At 40.9% G+C, this 16182-nt stretch overlaps 1 protein-coding gene across 1 annotated transcript in view; it reads left to right on the top strand.

The window, feature by feature from the left end:
- The window catches only part of KCNJ15 (potassium inwardly rectifying channel subfamily J member 15), a 24754-nt gene extending 8918 nt beyond the window's left edge, over nt 1–15836 (top strand). The window contains exons 2-3 of the mRNA XM_081799995.1: nt 9012–9112; nt 11380–15836. Coding sequence (XP_081656121.1) covers nt 11400–12527 — 1128 coding nt within the window. The 5' untranslated portion in view covers nt 9012–9112; nt 11380–11399 and the 3' untranslated portion in view covers nt 12528–15836. The remainder of the gene's footprint in view (nt 1–9011; nt 9113–11379) is intronic.
- Nucleotides 15837–16182: the final 346 nt, after the last annotated feature.

Below are 16182 nucleotides of genomic sequence, written 5' to 3'. Positions count from 1 at the left end.
TGCATGAAATGGCCACACTCTCATCCCACAATGATTACATTTGTCTTTAGGGTTCCTAGTACTGGGAAAGTCTGGATGGTTGTTCTCCTAAGAATGATATCTGTACATGAAACCCTGTCTTTAAATTTTTTGACCTTCTGAGCTACTCTTGAGCATACATTTGCTCTTCCCTAAGGATGCCAGATTTAGCAAATAAAAATATAGTTCTCCTTGGGACTCCTGGGTGGCTCAGTCAGTTAAGCATCTGCCTTCGGCTCAGGTCATAATCCCAGGGTCCTGGAATCGAGTCCTGCATTGGACTCCTCGCTCAGCGGGGAGCCTGCTTCTCCCTCTGTCTGCCGCTCCCCCTGCTTGTGCTCTCTCTCTGACAAATAAATAAATAAAATCTTTAAAAAATATATAGGTCTCCTTTATACTATATCTATATAGTACATATATGTGGGTTTTAGATAAAAACGAATAATTTTTAGCATAAGTATATATCAAATATTGCATGGGACATAGTTATACTGGAAAATTATTGTCCACCTGAAATTCAGTTTTGACTGGACATCTCATATTTTACCTAGCAACCCTAAAAACACCGAAATTGGGCTGGTAGTCCTCCAGCTAATTAACTATAGATGGCTAGAAAGTGTCTCCTTACACTGTTTACTGATGGAGACTTGTTAACCGCCAAAGGTCTCAGACTTTGAATGGGAAGGGATTTTGAAGTTTGAGATTTTCTTATTATCACTCAGTGATCATAAGCATCTATGTTTTCAACTTTGGGACCAGCAGACAAATCAGAAATATGACCAGTTCTTCAAGTAAACTGACCAAAGATCCAAGAATTTGGGTATAAACTGTGTCCCCTTGAGATACCATGATATTCACTTTCTCTATCAGAGAATGTGGTCAAAGTTTAGATCGAGAGTGAAACTGAATTTCAAAACCTTTTGACACTTGTCCCATTGTTAAATAATCCAAATTAAGCAAAAGTCCTAATTTCCTTTGTCTGAGACAAGGTTCCAATCATGATAATAATGAGTGTGGAAATCACCAAGGACAAGAATTCCACTCTTGTGTCCAGGTGAATCACACCAAAGGCCATTAATCATCAATTGACAGAGACCAACAATTCCAAATTAATTCTAAGCAGAAGAAAAAGTAGTCAGCTTGCAGCCGGAAAAAGAAGCCAGCCTGCAATCGGTATGTATATTTATAACGTGATACTCTTTCTATATTTCTATGCCTTTATTAGAGTAAAAATATTATAAATGTGAGGCAAAGCAAGATGTGAGGGGTTAAAGGTGTTAGAGTCAATGTCTTGGTGAGTGAAAGATTTATTAACGGGAAAATCAGCTTGAAATTTCGCAAATTATGGGAAAATCAACTTGAAATTTTGCAAATTATGGGAAAATCAACTTGAAATTTTGCAAATTATATAATGATACACTGTAACAACACAGTGTTCTCGTCTCAAGCAACTTTTCAAGCAGGGAGATAAAGGTTAGAGAAAACGAATGTCCTGGCTTGCTTCCCATTTTTCTCTTCTTCTTTTAATGCTCCAACTATGTTCGGTTTGAGTTTTATTAAACAGAATACACCAAATAAAATATTTGTTTCTCTACAAGCACTGTCTGCAAAAACAGATGCCTTCCATTCCGATTTATTCCAGGTTACGGTCAGACAAACCCAAATGCTCTGCCTTTTCTTCTCCTTATCTGAAATCTGAAGGGGACAATGTTAAGCCACCTTCTCTGTGTTACATTTGAACTAATCCAGACAAGAATAGTAAGCGAGAGTCCATGAGCTAGTCAGAGAAATCTCTTCCCTGAAGAGAAAATCGGAGGCAGTGTTGTTAGGGAGGCTAACGCAATACAATCCGCCTTGGGTTTTTTTTTTCCCCCTCAGACATAAATTTTCCTGTTTTACCAGTCATTCCACAACAATGCATGTCCAAGCCATGCTGTGATTAGAGGGGAGAGTATGCTTATTACCCAAGTTCTTCACATGTTGGAGCACGGAGAGATCAAGGGTGGTAAACCAAAGGAAATTTCCATTTGCTGTTCAGCTGCTGCACATTCTTACTCTATAGGAAAGTTAGCTGTTATTAAGTAATAACGTTCAGCTGAAGTTGGTCACTTGTAACAACAGACAGATGTATAATGTTTTATTTAGGTTAGCCAGCTCTTTCACAAATAAAGGCCTTGAAATTAAACTGTCTTTACAAAAATATTCTGCAAATGATACCTCTGCCTTATTCCAGTGCTCAGATTCTTTGCCATGGAAAATGGAAAATGAGTCTCCTGTTGAACCTTGTGTCTGTTTAAACTTGTTTTTGCCGAGTAGAGAAAGGTTGATGTTCTACAGAATGAAAAAAATTTTAAAAAGAATCTGCATTGAGGAAGAAAGGGTATAACTATGCAAACCACATTTAGAGACGGAAAAGGATTTTTTTAGTACTTATGGAATTTGAAACAATAATAATAGAATGGAAACATAGGGAGAAGGCTAAATATTTGACCACAGAGGCAAATTGGATCATCAGACGCTCACATGCAATGCAAAATGTGGGATTTGTCTTTAAAGGAGTAGTCGTTGGTTTCCAAAAGAAAGATATCGCCAACCCACCAAGCCATCACTGACAAACTCTGGCCACATAATTCTTTGGGAAGTTGGGTTCTTTTGAAGACAGGTTTTGGGCAGCACCTGCAGGGCTTCTGATTCAGTAGCTGAAGTGGGAAACTTAAGAACTGGCATTTCAAATGAGCTTCTAGGTGGTGCTGATGCTGCAATTGTTGGGGGGATGGGTTCACCCACTTCTATGCTACTTTGTCATCAGTATCCAGTGAGATGGATAGCTCATCTCAAGATACTTTGTGAGAACAAACACAGATACCTGCCTGTCAAACGGATTAAGAAGCACAAAGCCTTGCTTCCTCCCCTAATCCTGCCACTGGCTCAATGACCTTGAACAAGTCACGCAACTTTTTGATCCTCTTTTCCCCCGGATATGAAGTGCGAATTTAGACTGGATCAGCACTCTTCAAAGTGTTCTCAAATGTTACATAAATGCCAGATAGTTCAGCAGGACTTCTCAGAAGCTGTAGTATACAGCCATGAGGCATCAGTCTCCAGTGGGTGCAGACCATGAGCTGTTTGGATGTTTGGTAGGCAAATCTTCCCTAAATTATCTGAGTACAAATCCCTTTATTTGTGGAATGCCTGCACCATACGCTTGGGGGAAAACTTAAGAAAGGACAGCTAAGACCCTTCAGCTCCCACTCACTCAGCCATAGAGTCCAAGTTCACTCTTTAGGCCTCCGACATTCTTGGCCAGTGAACCCTGAAATCCACTCCAGGATGATACCCACTATCCAATGAAGAAACTTTTGGGCAATTTTCAACCAATTGCTTTCCTTTTCCCCTAAATGTCTCATTTTTCCCCACAATATTGTACTTAAATTTCTATCCCCTAGGACACTTCTGGCAATTGAAAACTCTACCGGACATCTACTGTACTTATATATTTAAACCCACTGACTCTCTCTTCTTTCTTACACCAAAGGGCCCATTCCTTTGTTTGAAAGTAGTGAGACTGAACTTTGAGATTTATGATTTATGTGCTTGTGAATTTCCTATGTATTTTTATAATTCATTAAGTGGTGCATAGTGCAGATCATGCTCTCAAAGTGTGGTCTCAATACGAGCAGAGTCAGCATCACCTGGGAACTCATTAGAAATGCAGATTCTCAGGCTCCCCTCCAGACCTACTGAATCAGAAACTCTGGGTGGGACCCAGCCATGTTTCAAGACCTCTGGGTGATTCTGATGGCCGCTGAAGTTAGAGAAGCCATGGTTTAGAGATGAGAGACATGGAGTACAGGCTCAAGCAAACCTTGTGCTGTATCATAGTTTCCTAACCTGGAATCCTCAAACAATAGCAGTACCTCTTTCAGAATTGATGTGAGAATTAAATTAATATATGGCACCTCTATAAGGTCTGGCATGGTATCAACAATAAATCAAATATAACTATTTATTCTGTAATGGATACTAACATGTAGTGAGCAGGAACTTACCTTATGCTGCATCAAAGTTCATCATGAGTAGAGATGCTCTTTGCGAGGTGAATTTGATGACCAAGGGGCACAGTGGCTAGATAGGAACTCAGCTATAGAGACAGATAGATCTGACTTGCCAACAAGGTCCTCCATGGATTAACTCTATGAACATGTGTGAATTATCTCATCTCTCTAAGCTTCGTTTCCTCATTTAGAAAATTGAGAAAATACTTTCTTCACAAGGTAAAAAGAAGGATTAAATACCATATTGTATGTTGCTTTGGAAAGTTCCTGTTCCCTTTTAAGTATCCCCTACCCAAATGAAAGCTGTCAGTGATATAATGATAACGTGTGGCTCTCATCACCTTAACTAAGGGCTTCTTGTTCAACAGAATATTAGAGTGAGAGCATCTAAGGCCCTTTTATCGCCCTGAAAAGTTGTCTTGTCAAGATAAACTTAAATGTTGATTTAGACACAATTTAACGAGAATTTACTCGCCTTTCCTATGTTGTCCTTAGAGGTCAAGCAAATCTTTCTTCCTACTTGAATCTTGTTAGATTTGGGTTTCTTTTTCTATTCTGTGTTTAGTCATAGACTGACATTCAGAGTTTACATTAGGGTATTTCAAGACTTTCCATATTTCCTTTAAATACCGTATCTTTTAGGTCAGGCATATAATCCTAAGACACAAAAACATGTAGTAAGAGTGTCCCTGTGGTCAGGCTTTCACTAGATTTTGCCTCAGTAACAATCACTTCCAAGAATCCAGTGGCTTAAGCAACCAGAGTTTTTTGTCACTTGTGTTGCAAGTCAGCTTTGGCTTAGCTGTAGCTGGGCTGCAGGTGCCCCCCTCTCCCCATTCCCCAGAAGAAGGAACAGCCCATCTGAGACCCACCTGAGACCCTGCCATGAGTCTGATGCCTCTGTTCAGGCGTGGTGTGAGTCACTGCAGCTCACACCCCATTGGCCAACACAGTCATGTGACTACATCTGACACAAAAGGATGAAAACAGATTCTCCACCCCCATCCCCAGGGACAGGCCCAAGGAAGGATTCCTTATAGACGGACCCAACAGAGAAGAGCAGCAAATAACTGGAAGCCACAATCAGCTATAACAACCAAAAATGACCTAGCTTTGTCAGTTAGGATCCAACTTCTTTTTTTTTTTTTTTTTTTAAAGATTTTATTTATTTTTTAGAGAGCGAGCGAGAGAGAAACAGCATGAGAGGGGAGAGGGTCAGAGGGAGAAGCAGGCTCCCCGCGCGGGGAGCCCGATGCGGGACTCGATCCCAGGACCCTGGGATCATGACCCGAGCCGAAGGCAGACGCTTAACCATCTGAGCCACCCAGGCGCCCAGTTAGGATCCAACTTCTTATCCTCAAAACACAGAGCAAGATAGAGGAAACTCAGTTGCAAATTTCCCATCATCTCCACTGGTGCTTCCCCTTCAGATCATTAAGATTCTTATGGACAAGAAGGACCAATTCTACAGCTTCCCAGAAGCTGTCATTCTTCCCAGCCATCCTCAGTCCTCAATGGCCTGATGGGAAAAATGGGTTTGCAGAAGGAAAAAGTCATTTCCCCGACAAATAAGAACCATAGAGGCACCCTCTGGAATCTGCTGAGAGTCAGCTTTGTCCACCTTCTGTTTCGGTAGACATGCCCATTTCTGAGGTCACCTTGACAAAATCAACCATGTCCTCAGCTGACATGGATGGAATTGACGACTTCATAAAGAACAGTCAGACCAGCCACTGAAGCGAGTCATAGACTACTTTGAAGAGCAGGGAAGAGTATGGCATGAGGCCAGAGCCAAAGGTCCCAGCACATGTGTTTGTGTGGCCACAGTCACAGGATCCAAAGAAAGGACAGCCAAGCCTCACTGATTTTATTTTCAATTATTTTTAAACCTTTTGAGTTCAGTGAACCCCAAGTACATTCTTGTCGAGCATTTCTTTTTCTACTTACTAGTTAAACCCATGGTTCCTTAATGTGAAATTTAATCCAGGTATTTTGGATTCATAGCTAAGAGATCATGCAAAAACTGTTTTGTTAGAAATACTTGATGTCCAAGGAAGCTTTTTAAGCAACTTTTCCTACAAACAGGAAACTGTTTTGATAGAGCTTTAAAGTCAGATACCCTCAAATTGCAATTTTCATCTGGAAATCCAAAGTTATAGTTTGATTTGGATTTCATTATTTCATGCCTCCCCACCCCCTTTGAAGGTACGTGGAATAACTTCACTTGAGCTTTGGCTGAGGAACTCTGCTGCCTCCTATTTTGTTATTAGCTATTTTTCTGTAGATGGAAGTTAGTTATTTTTCTGCCCACCAGGGAACACAGAATGAAGTTTTTATCATGATGGGCAAATTGAAAACTCCCAAAATTTGACTCAACAGAGCACTAAGGTTTTAGAAGGAATCTGTTGTACTAACTAGGAGGGGGAAAAAATCATTCTTTAATGCTTTAAAAAATCAGTACTTATCATTGGCCCACTAGGTAGTTGGCATTCATCTATGAGGATGGTGGAGATAGGACATTTCTGAAAACGAACAACCAGACGTTTTCAGTACCTGTGTGCAACAGTGTTATTTTAGAATGTGCAGGGAAAATGAGGGGATAAGGGTCTTCATCAAGAAGGGAAAAGCTATTGATATCATTTGAACTGTATATCATAGTGTGGTAGTTAGATGACATAGTGTGGTAGTTAGATCTGCGAGCTGTTAGATGTGCAAATTCTTGGGCTCCGTCCCAAACCTACTGATATCAGAAACTCTGACCCTTCCAGGTGATTCTGATGCAGCTAAAACTCGAGCACCTTTGTCAAGGGGGCAGAGAGGGTAGGCATGGGAGCTTCACAGGGGCACTGTGCAGCTGTTGGGAACTTGGGTGAGTTGCTTAACCTCTTTGTGCCTGTTTCCTCCTCATGGGGATAATGATGGCACTTGCCTCATGGAGTTGGTATGAGGGTTAATTAAGTTCATGTATGGAAGGCATGAGAACAATGATTACAGTGCGGTAGTGTTAACTATTTATGATGATGATGATGATGATTATAACTTATCTGAATCTTATTATTGTCATTGTTATTATTTATCTGCATCTTTCCCACATTGGACAACTTCTGACTCTATTCTGACTCTATTCATGCTTATTATTTGCATGCATATTTCTTCTAATTGGTCAGTGGCTTTCTGGTCATTTATAGATTGATTTCTCTGGTCATTTATAGATAGGACAGGGTGTTCCGGCTCAGTGCAGCTGATTTCTTTGATCATCCATTCTCCTAAAACCCTCTTTCTTTGACAGAATTTTGTCCTCTCTGAGGAAATGATGGGAACTCCCTTTCATTTTTCCATTCTCATTGTTTTGTCCCCAAGACTGGATGTGTAGTTCTTCATATAGCTAAATACCTTTTTCAATGTGCTTACTCTTTAGTTCTGCTTCAAAAATATGTTTTTCTTTCTTTTATCTTCAGAAAACAAATGCTCCACAGCATACGCAAAATGACTTCATTCCATGTGTGTGTTATTGGCTTGAAGTAGGAGAGGAATGTTGACCTCTCCATTCAGTAGTTTCAAGGACTTCACCTCAATAAAGATATCACCGTTCTAAGATTACAATCCCAACCCACAGGCTGGAACAAAACCAGAGAAATAAATACAATTTCCAGAGACTAAAGAAAACGATAATGGTTTGTAGGGAATATTGCTTATTCATGGGATTAGGAGAGGGGAATTTAGAGAGTATCTTTCAATCCTGTTTCCCAACTTAGCTTTTGGAAGCTGCTCTTATTTCTTAACATTTTAGAAATGAAGCCAGGTAGATTGCAGAATCACTAAAGAAAAAAAATCTAAGGTAGTGACATAAAATTATATGAAATGAGTGTGTATAAACAATGAAGTAGACTTCACGAAGAAAGTCTGCTGCAGAATACAATACCGTATATTCAGAGCATATGATGAAGGGTAATGATAAAGCATACAGGTAAGATTGATGGGTACAAAGAAGGAGATGCTGGATCTTCACAGATGATGATTACAGTGATAATAAATGTAGATGCAAATGGATAAGAGATCGTTTGCCAAACACTGCGAACACACTGGGGGAATCAAGTGTGCGAGAGGCTATCCAGGTTGATAACGGGGATTATTGGCATGATCAGAGAGTACTTATTGTAACTATTTACAGTAACTGGTGGATCAGAAAGGAAGTGTGAAGGGTATGTATACACCTGGGTATAAGACAGACAAAAATGTGGAGAGATCTACAGATATATATCTTAGGAAGAAGAACTCCAGAAAAGTAGGAGGCGAAAGAGCCTTTTGAATTTAGAACAGATTATGTTAAGCTTTGGAGGCTAAAGAGGCATTTGTGGTGTACTGACAAGAACTCCAGTCTAGCTTTTAAAGACTTTGGACATTTTTCTTTCTGCCGTGAACCATCTTTGTGATGCAGACCAGTCAACCTCCAGATCTATCTGTTTGTTTGAAAAATGTGTGTCAGATGCCTCGGGTTTGACGATATTTTCAGCTCTGATGTTCTGTGACTCAACAGTAATAATGCATTTCCACAGGCGGTAAAAATATTCTAGACTCTTCCCTTCCAATGCTCACTGTTTACTTCCTCTGCACTTCCCCTTCCTGCCTCCCTGTTTGCTGGTCAGTTGATAGTGGGCCTCAAGGGGGGTGAGTTAACCCACTCTTTCCAGGGTGTTTTAGTACTGAGCTCCCTCCAGAGGGTGGGAATTCTATAGGGAGGACAGTCGTTGGGGCTTCAATTTAATTCTTAAAACATTCCTTGAGCCTTTGGTCTATTCTGGGCACCATGCCAGATGATCAGGGATTGTAAGGTGAATGTTAGGGCTCTAGCCCTGGGGGGAACAGTTAAGGGTCGGTTTCACTGGGTCAGTCTCTTTGTAAACACCTGTGAACTCCACGCGTCCCTCTTTCTTTCAGGCAGAAGCAGAATCCCATGGTAGCCAGGTGGGTGAAGGGGAGCGAGGACGTCCCACCTGCCTTGAAGAAGACGCCTTCTGACCTGCTGAGGGAGTGACCAGGTAGTAAACAGTCTGAGGGCACAGGGTGTTGAGAGGGAGGGAAAAGGTGTTTACTCTTTGAGTGTGGTCCACCAGCCACTCTTTTCCACAATGAGATGCTAAAACCGATCCCCCCACCCCAGAGGCTCTAGGTCTTGTTCCCCCTTTAAGACCACCAATCTCGGGTGGCTATTGGTGTCCTTATCTCCAACACTAGATGTGCAGAAATGTAACAAAAGAGCTTTTAGCAGAAAGAGGGAAAGGATCCAGCTCATCCCAAAGGCTGGCCCATTGCCCCTTTTAAAGAGAGGTTAAAACAGAAGCTTCATGGCATTGCCTTCATGCAAACAGGGCCAAGTTTTCCAGAATCTGGCAGCCAGCTGAACTTGGAGCTTCGCTCATGCCCGCAGGACACTTGTATGTCACTCACACTGGAAAACTTAAGCCTCTGTTTTTATTTCAGTGGATTGAATGGCATGCACTTTCCTCTAGCAATTTCTCTCTCTCTTTCTTTTTAAAGTGCATGTGTTTACTTGTACATAAGCTGCATTTGTTTTTGGTAGTGCTCGTGATCTGAGCTTGACTAGGTGTTTGGGCATGGTGGCATGGCGTTTGGTTCCCAATCCTTCGTGGTGGTCACTTTCCTCTTGGTTACTGAGAAATGCTGCTGAGGAGCTGATAAAGCCTATGCTCAGCAGTTATATCCTATATTTTTCTTCTAAATTGGTCTCCAAATAAGTGGAATAAGCTTCAACAAGAAAAATAAATTCTCAGTAGCTTAGGGTCCTTCTTTGCAATGAAAATGAAAAAGTAACTTTCCTTTCCAAGAAGAAAAAAAATCATTTCAAGGGCAATTCAGTAAATGACACGCTCTTAATATAACAGGAAAATTAAAAAGCACAACAACTCCCTGCATCCTCAACAGGTGTTAGCCTCTGATGGATGGTTTCAGTTTCCTTGAAAAGGTTTGCCCAGAAGATTGCTTCCAAAACTTCTATTGAGATAATGCTGCTCTAACAGCAAAGGTTATTGCATGAATCACAGACCACTGTATCCAGTTCCTTTTGAAAGAAGGGATTTTTCCTTTATCCTTAAAATACCAATGAGGTGGAAAAACAAAAAAACAAAAAAACATGCGAACCAGGTAGAGTTACCCTGTAATCACTCACATTATCTTTTTCAAGGAATGTAGGGTGACTGATTTCAGTCACCAGGCAGGTAGTATAAGATGCTGTATGGCCTCACACCCAGCTTGTTCCTGTCTGTTGATGCAGAGGGGAATGTCCCCTGGGACCTAGCATGGAAGTCCAGCTTCTAAGTGGGTCTGTTCTGCCACAGTGTCGGATGCCTATACCTACCTACTTGTTTTTAGCTTTTTTCAAGAGATTCCCATGTTGGTTCTAGTCAGTTCTAAAGGAGTAAAGCAGAAATTTTGTGACATACCTAAATGTCATACCTAATATGACATTTTGATAAGCAGCATATCAACCAACTACTAATAAAGCGTAATTATTCACTATGTGTTTGTTGTTCGTTGGTTGATAAGTTAGTCCTTTCCAATGTCATCAAGAACTAAGAGAGGTCATGGATTCTAAATTATTCATTGGATTGGGGGGAGAATGAATTCTGTTGCAGAGAACGCCACACAAAAGGGTAAGTTTTTAAAAGTTTTATTAATATTACCGAAGTTTTTAAGATATGTATTAATATTACCTATTGCTGTATCAAAACTACCTTATAGTTGGTACATTTTAGTTATATCAGTACTGACCCTATGCTCAGTCAAATTATGTTTAAATTTTCTAGAATTGGAAATCTGTGCTAGTTGACTATACATAAATATTCATAATACTCAGTGGGGTAGATGCATGTGAATGTGATTTCGTGAGAAGATTGGCCTCATTTTTTGAGCATAAGGCTTTGTTTTGGCACTTTCTAGCTATTATCTCATTTAACCATCACAAAAACCTGAGGAGTAAGTTGTATTCCCATTTTATAGATTAGGGAGCTGAGATCCAGAGAAGTTAAATAGTTTGCCCCAGGTCACACAGCAAATAAATTGGAGAGTTGGCATTTAGCCCAGGTTTGCTTGTCTCCAGAGTCCATGCTCCTCACTCCACCCTACTGTCTTCTTCAGACTAGTAGACTAGTCTTGCCTTCCAAATTCTCCTTTCTGATATACGTCTATATGCATTCCTACATATTTCACATGGTTATCCTATTTCTGTTTTCTGGATGTTCTACTACATGTGACAGTAATGGAATGTCTTTCTTTGCCATTTCCTTAGGTGGTTTCAACAGCCTGACAATGGACGCCATTCACATCAGCATGTCCAGTGGTCCCGGGGTGAAGCACACTGCAGGAGCTGGACCCAAGACCAACAGACCCCGAGTCATGTCCAAGAGTGGGCACAGCAACGTGAGAATTGACAAAGTGGATGGCATATACTTGCTCTACCTTCAAGACTTGTGGACGACCGTCATTGACATGAAGTGGAGATACAAGCTTACCCTGTTTGCAGCCACATTTGTGATGACCTGGTTCCTTTTTGGAGTGATCTACTATGCCATTGCATTTATTCATGGGGATTTAGAACCAAGGGAGGATGTTTCGAATCACACTCCCTGCATCATGAAAGTGGACTCTCTCACTGGAGCATTTCTCTTTTCCCTGGAATCCCAGACAACCATTGGCTATGGAGTCCGTTCCATCACGGAGGAATGCCCTCATGCCATTTTCCTCTTGGTTGCTCAGTTGGTCATCACAACCTTGATTGAGATCTTCATCACGGGCACCTTTCTGGCCAAGATTGCCAGACCCAAAAAGCGGGCAGAGACCATCAAGTTCAGCCACTGCGCGGTCATCACCAAGCAGAACGGGAAGTTGTGCTTGGTGATTCAGGTGGCCAACATGAGGAAGAGCCTCCTGATTCAGTGCCAGCTCTCTGGTAAACTCCTCCAGAGCCATGTCACTAAAGAGGGGGAGCAGATTCTGCTCAACCAAGCCACCGTCAAATTCCACGTGGACTCCTCTTCGGAGAGCCCCTTCCTCATTTTGCCCATGACATTCTACCACGTACTGGATGAGACGAGCCCCCTGAGAGATCTCACACCCCAAAACCTGAAGGAGAAGGAGTTTGAACTCGTGGTCCTCCTCAATGCCACCGTGGAATCCACCAGTGCTGTCTGCCAGAGCCGCACATCTTATATTCCAGAGGAGATCTACTGGGGCTTTGAGTTTGTACCTGTGGTTTCTCTCTCAAAAAATGGAAAATATGTGGCTGATTTCAGTCAGTTTGAACAGATCCGAAAGAGCCCAGATTGCACCTTTTACTGTGCAGATTCTGAGAAGCAGAAACTTGAGGAGAAGTACAGGCAGGAGGATCAGAGGGAAAGGGAACTGAGAACTCTTTTGTTACAACAGAGCAACGTCTGATGGCAGTGGTCACCCCCGGTTTAACTCTGTGAGCTGTGTCCACATCTGAGCTCCCTTCAAATGCAAAGGTCACTGTGAAAATGAAAATGTGTGGATTCATTCTAAAAAACTATACAGACATACAAAATCCATTTTTTTTTCCTTTGATCTGGCGCCTAAGCAAACATTTCCACATTTGAGGAGGTTCCTCTTTAAAATGCTTTTTCTGAAGCAAACTCTTAAAATTCCTATTTTCTAAAATGGGGCTATATTTCCAAAACCGTGGTGCAGGACAATTGAAATAATGTTGTGCCGGGTGGACAGACATTTAGCAATGCTGGTGTTGAAAGGAAGTGTATTTCTATACAGGATAGCAGCTATAACTTAAGGTATTTATTCAAAACAAGTATCAAAGATGTTGTGGCCGAGAGTTGAAATGTGGTTCCGTATTCCTTTATGCCATTGCTTTACAACACCCTCTTTTCGAGCAGAGAAAATGTTATCTTTATTGGAAGCTATCTGGCAAGTCAAGGGGACTCTGTACTCACAAAAATAATAATCCCATTCTTACTTGTTTTCATCAGATTTAATTGTACAGAGTGAAATTGAACAAATCAGGAGTTAACAGTTGTGAAAACATACACGAATAGAGTTGACTCTTTTGTTCACAGTAATTTTTTTTTGTTGGAATGTACTAGCCATTTTTTGTTCAAAATGTAGCTCACAAACCAGCATCAGCACCATCTGGGAGCTTATTAGCAATATAGACTCTCAGGCCCCACCCAGACTTAGAGAAACCAGAGTCTGTAACTTCACAAGACCTCCAAGTCATTTCAGACAAATGAACGTCTGAAAAATGTCCACTCAAGAAAGTGTTCAAGGGAACTTTCTGAAGCCACAGCACCCTCAGGGTCCCAAACCCACATGGCCTCCAGACCTGTCCTTCTTTCTTCAGCTTATTATTATGGGCCAATATTCTTGTCAGCCACTGCATTCCTTGTCTATTAAAATACCTTGTTTGCCAAGGAACTGCCACTGATATCCCAAGATTGAAAAACGTTGCGGGGCGCCTGGGTGGCTCAGTCGGTTGGGCGACTGCCTTCGGCTCAGGTCATGATCCTGGAGTCCCGGGATCGAGTCCCGCATCGGGCTCCCTGCTCGGCAGGGAGTCTGCTTCTCCCTCTGACCCTCCTCCCTCTCGTGCTGTCTGTCTCTCATTCTCTCTCGCAAATAAATAAATAAAATCTTTAAAAAAAAAAAAAAAAGAAAAAGAAAAACGTTGCTTGAGGGTAATGGTTGTCTCACTCATGCTAAGCACATGCTTATTGACTATCGTTAGCACAAAAGAAAAATGACGCCGCATTAAAATCGGAAATTTGCTCAGATGTTGAAGTCCACAAGGTTGGATGGGGCCATGAGGAACAAGAAGACCTGAGGATAATGAATTCATATACAGATGACTCCTTGAAGCATGGCCGAAATTTGATAATCTGATGATATGTAAAGAATGCGCTCAGTATTTAAATAAATCTCATGCAACCGAGTGGTATGGGGTAACATTGTGCTCTTGGCAGAACTTAGGGGCCAGGAGCCACATTTTGGGAGGCAAAGAATATACATGGGCGGGGATTGGCTGAATGTGCAAAAGGTGAATTCTCATTTCATTCAAACCAGGACAGACTTGTGTATTCACTCAAGAAGAGTGGGACTGTAGGTGGGTAGGCACTGCATGGGCGTACACGTGAACCCACATACATGTACACACAGCCATTTCTATACAGGATTCTATACATTTCTATACAGGAACCCACATACACACACACAGGCAGGCACATCCTGGCTTTTCGAGCATAATTGTGGAAGTTGAAAGACGTTTGCAATTAAGACAGCAAGTCGTCAACAAATGCGCTCACATATGTTTTATTCTATAAAAATGGGGACACTGGGGCTCAGAGAAAAAGGGGAAATTGATCTGGATTCGGGTTATCAGTGAAATGATGCTATGGATTACAGAAAATGTAGTCTTATCTTTATGCTACCACATTTTCAAATGTCCTTCCATAGAAGAGAAGATGTAGCTGAAACCTCTGACCTGGAGCCAAACACCTAACACAGATGTAAGAATAACAGGGGTAAAGTTAGTTCTAGAAGTTTAAGGGGCAATTTCAATGCACAAGAGGCTTTTTCTTTTATTATTCAGGCATTTTTTTCTCTCTGTTGATAATTTAATGGCAGATTGTTTTAATTTCTTAAAGAAATTACGTTAGTTTAGTTAGACACAAGCTCTTTTAGTTATTATATGTGGTTTTTTATTGTCTATTGTGCTATAATCAACAGGAAAATAATGCCATGGGCATGTTTACAGGTTTTCTGTTGCACTATTAAATTCTTTACACAGGATTTACATCAGTGCTAATTTGAATGTGATCAAGATTAGGAATCTTGCATGCTTACATTGTATTTGGTACACTGATGTAGTGTGAGATGGAGAAATCTTCTGTTTATTCATTTAGCATTTCTATTGCAGCCAAATCTGGAGGACTTGATCATTTGATCTTTTGCACTATACACAAAACAAATATGCCGTATCTTAAAAGCCAATACTTGTACAAGTCAATAAGCCATACTGTAATATAATATTCTGTAAATAGTTCTAAACTTGCATCTGGTTTGAAAGTTAGCATTTCCTTACTTATTATGACTTTGTACACAATACTCTGGTGTTAACATACTAACAAAAGAGGTTAGGTGGCAGGCTTATTTGATTAAATCTGGATAGTCTTTTGATGGAAACGGATTCACGCTCAACACCTAACTAAGAAGTAATCAAACTAATGGAATGTTGCTGACCCAAAAAGGCTTTTGCATTTTGAAACATTTCCAACGCATCAGGCCTTCTCAGTGAGACCATTCAAAAATGTCATGTTCCGTTTTAAAAACCACAAAGCAAATAGCAGTAAATCAGTGTAATCGCAAGCTGTGTCTTATTTCAGTAAGAAAATATATTGTACGTGCATGGTACCTGGTAGTCAATGGTCCCAGACAGCATAGCCAAGATTCACTCATTGATCCTCCCTAGGAGCCAACTTTGGAGTCGGGGTGGAGTCGCACATTGGTTCCTTTCTCATGAGGGGGGATATTACAGCACCAGACGAGACTCCAGAAATGTAAAATAACTGGCTAAAAGTGAAAAAATGCCATGAACAAGTGGACCAGGTTTTGAGGTGACTTTAAATAACGATTCATTTTTCTTTGAATTGAATTTTCTATTTTAATTGATGGTGATTTTGATACAATTAAATGTAAATTAAAATCTATAAATAAGTGACACTTCTACTCCTGTATGATTCTTTCTCTCTTCCTTGGATCCTCAGCACTCATATCATCTGGAGAAAGAAGGAAAGATAGACAAAAAGCAAAGAAGGCCCTAAGCTTTCGCAGTGGTAGCTCAGTAAAGGATCATCTTTACCTTCGGGTTTGGTTCTGTATTTTGTCACTGTAGTCAAAGGGTCAGACATTTGACCGTGTGGCATCATGAAGACTGCTAGTCTCTCAATCTTGGCTTTTCATTCTTGCTAGACTTTTCTTTGCCTGCTAAACATTTGAAGCAAGTAATTTTGAATGCAGGTTGTTTTATCAAAGCTTGCTGGGATGATATTTTTTAAATGAAATGTTA

This window comes from Leptonychotes weddellii, chromosome 1 (assembly GCF_054177405.1).
Source record: "Leptonychotes weddellii isolate Sample4059 chromosome 1, ASM5417740v2, whole genome shotgun sequence".
In the NCBI taxonomy this organism is placed as follows: domain Eukaryota; kingdom Metazoa; phylum Chordata; class Mammalia; order Carnivora; family Phocidae; genus Leptonychotes; species Leptonychotes weddellii.
Note: the sequence above shows the minus strand (reverse complement) of the source record. Positions and strands in the feature narration are given on the sequence as shown.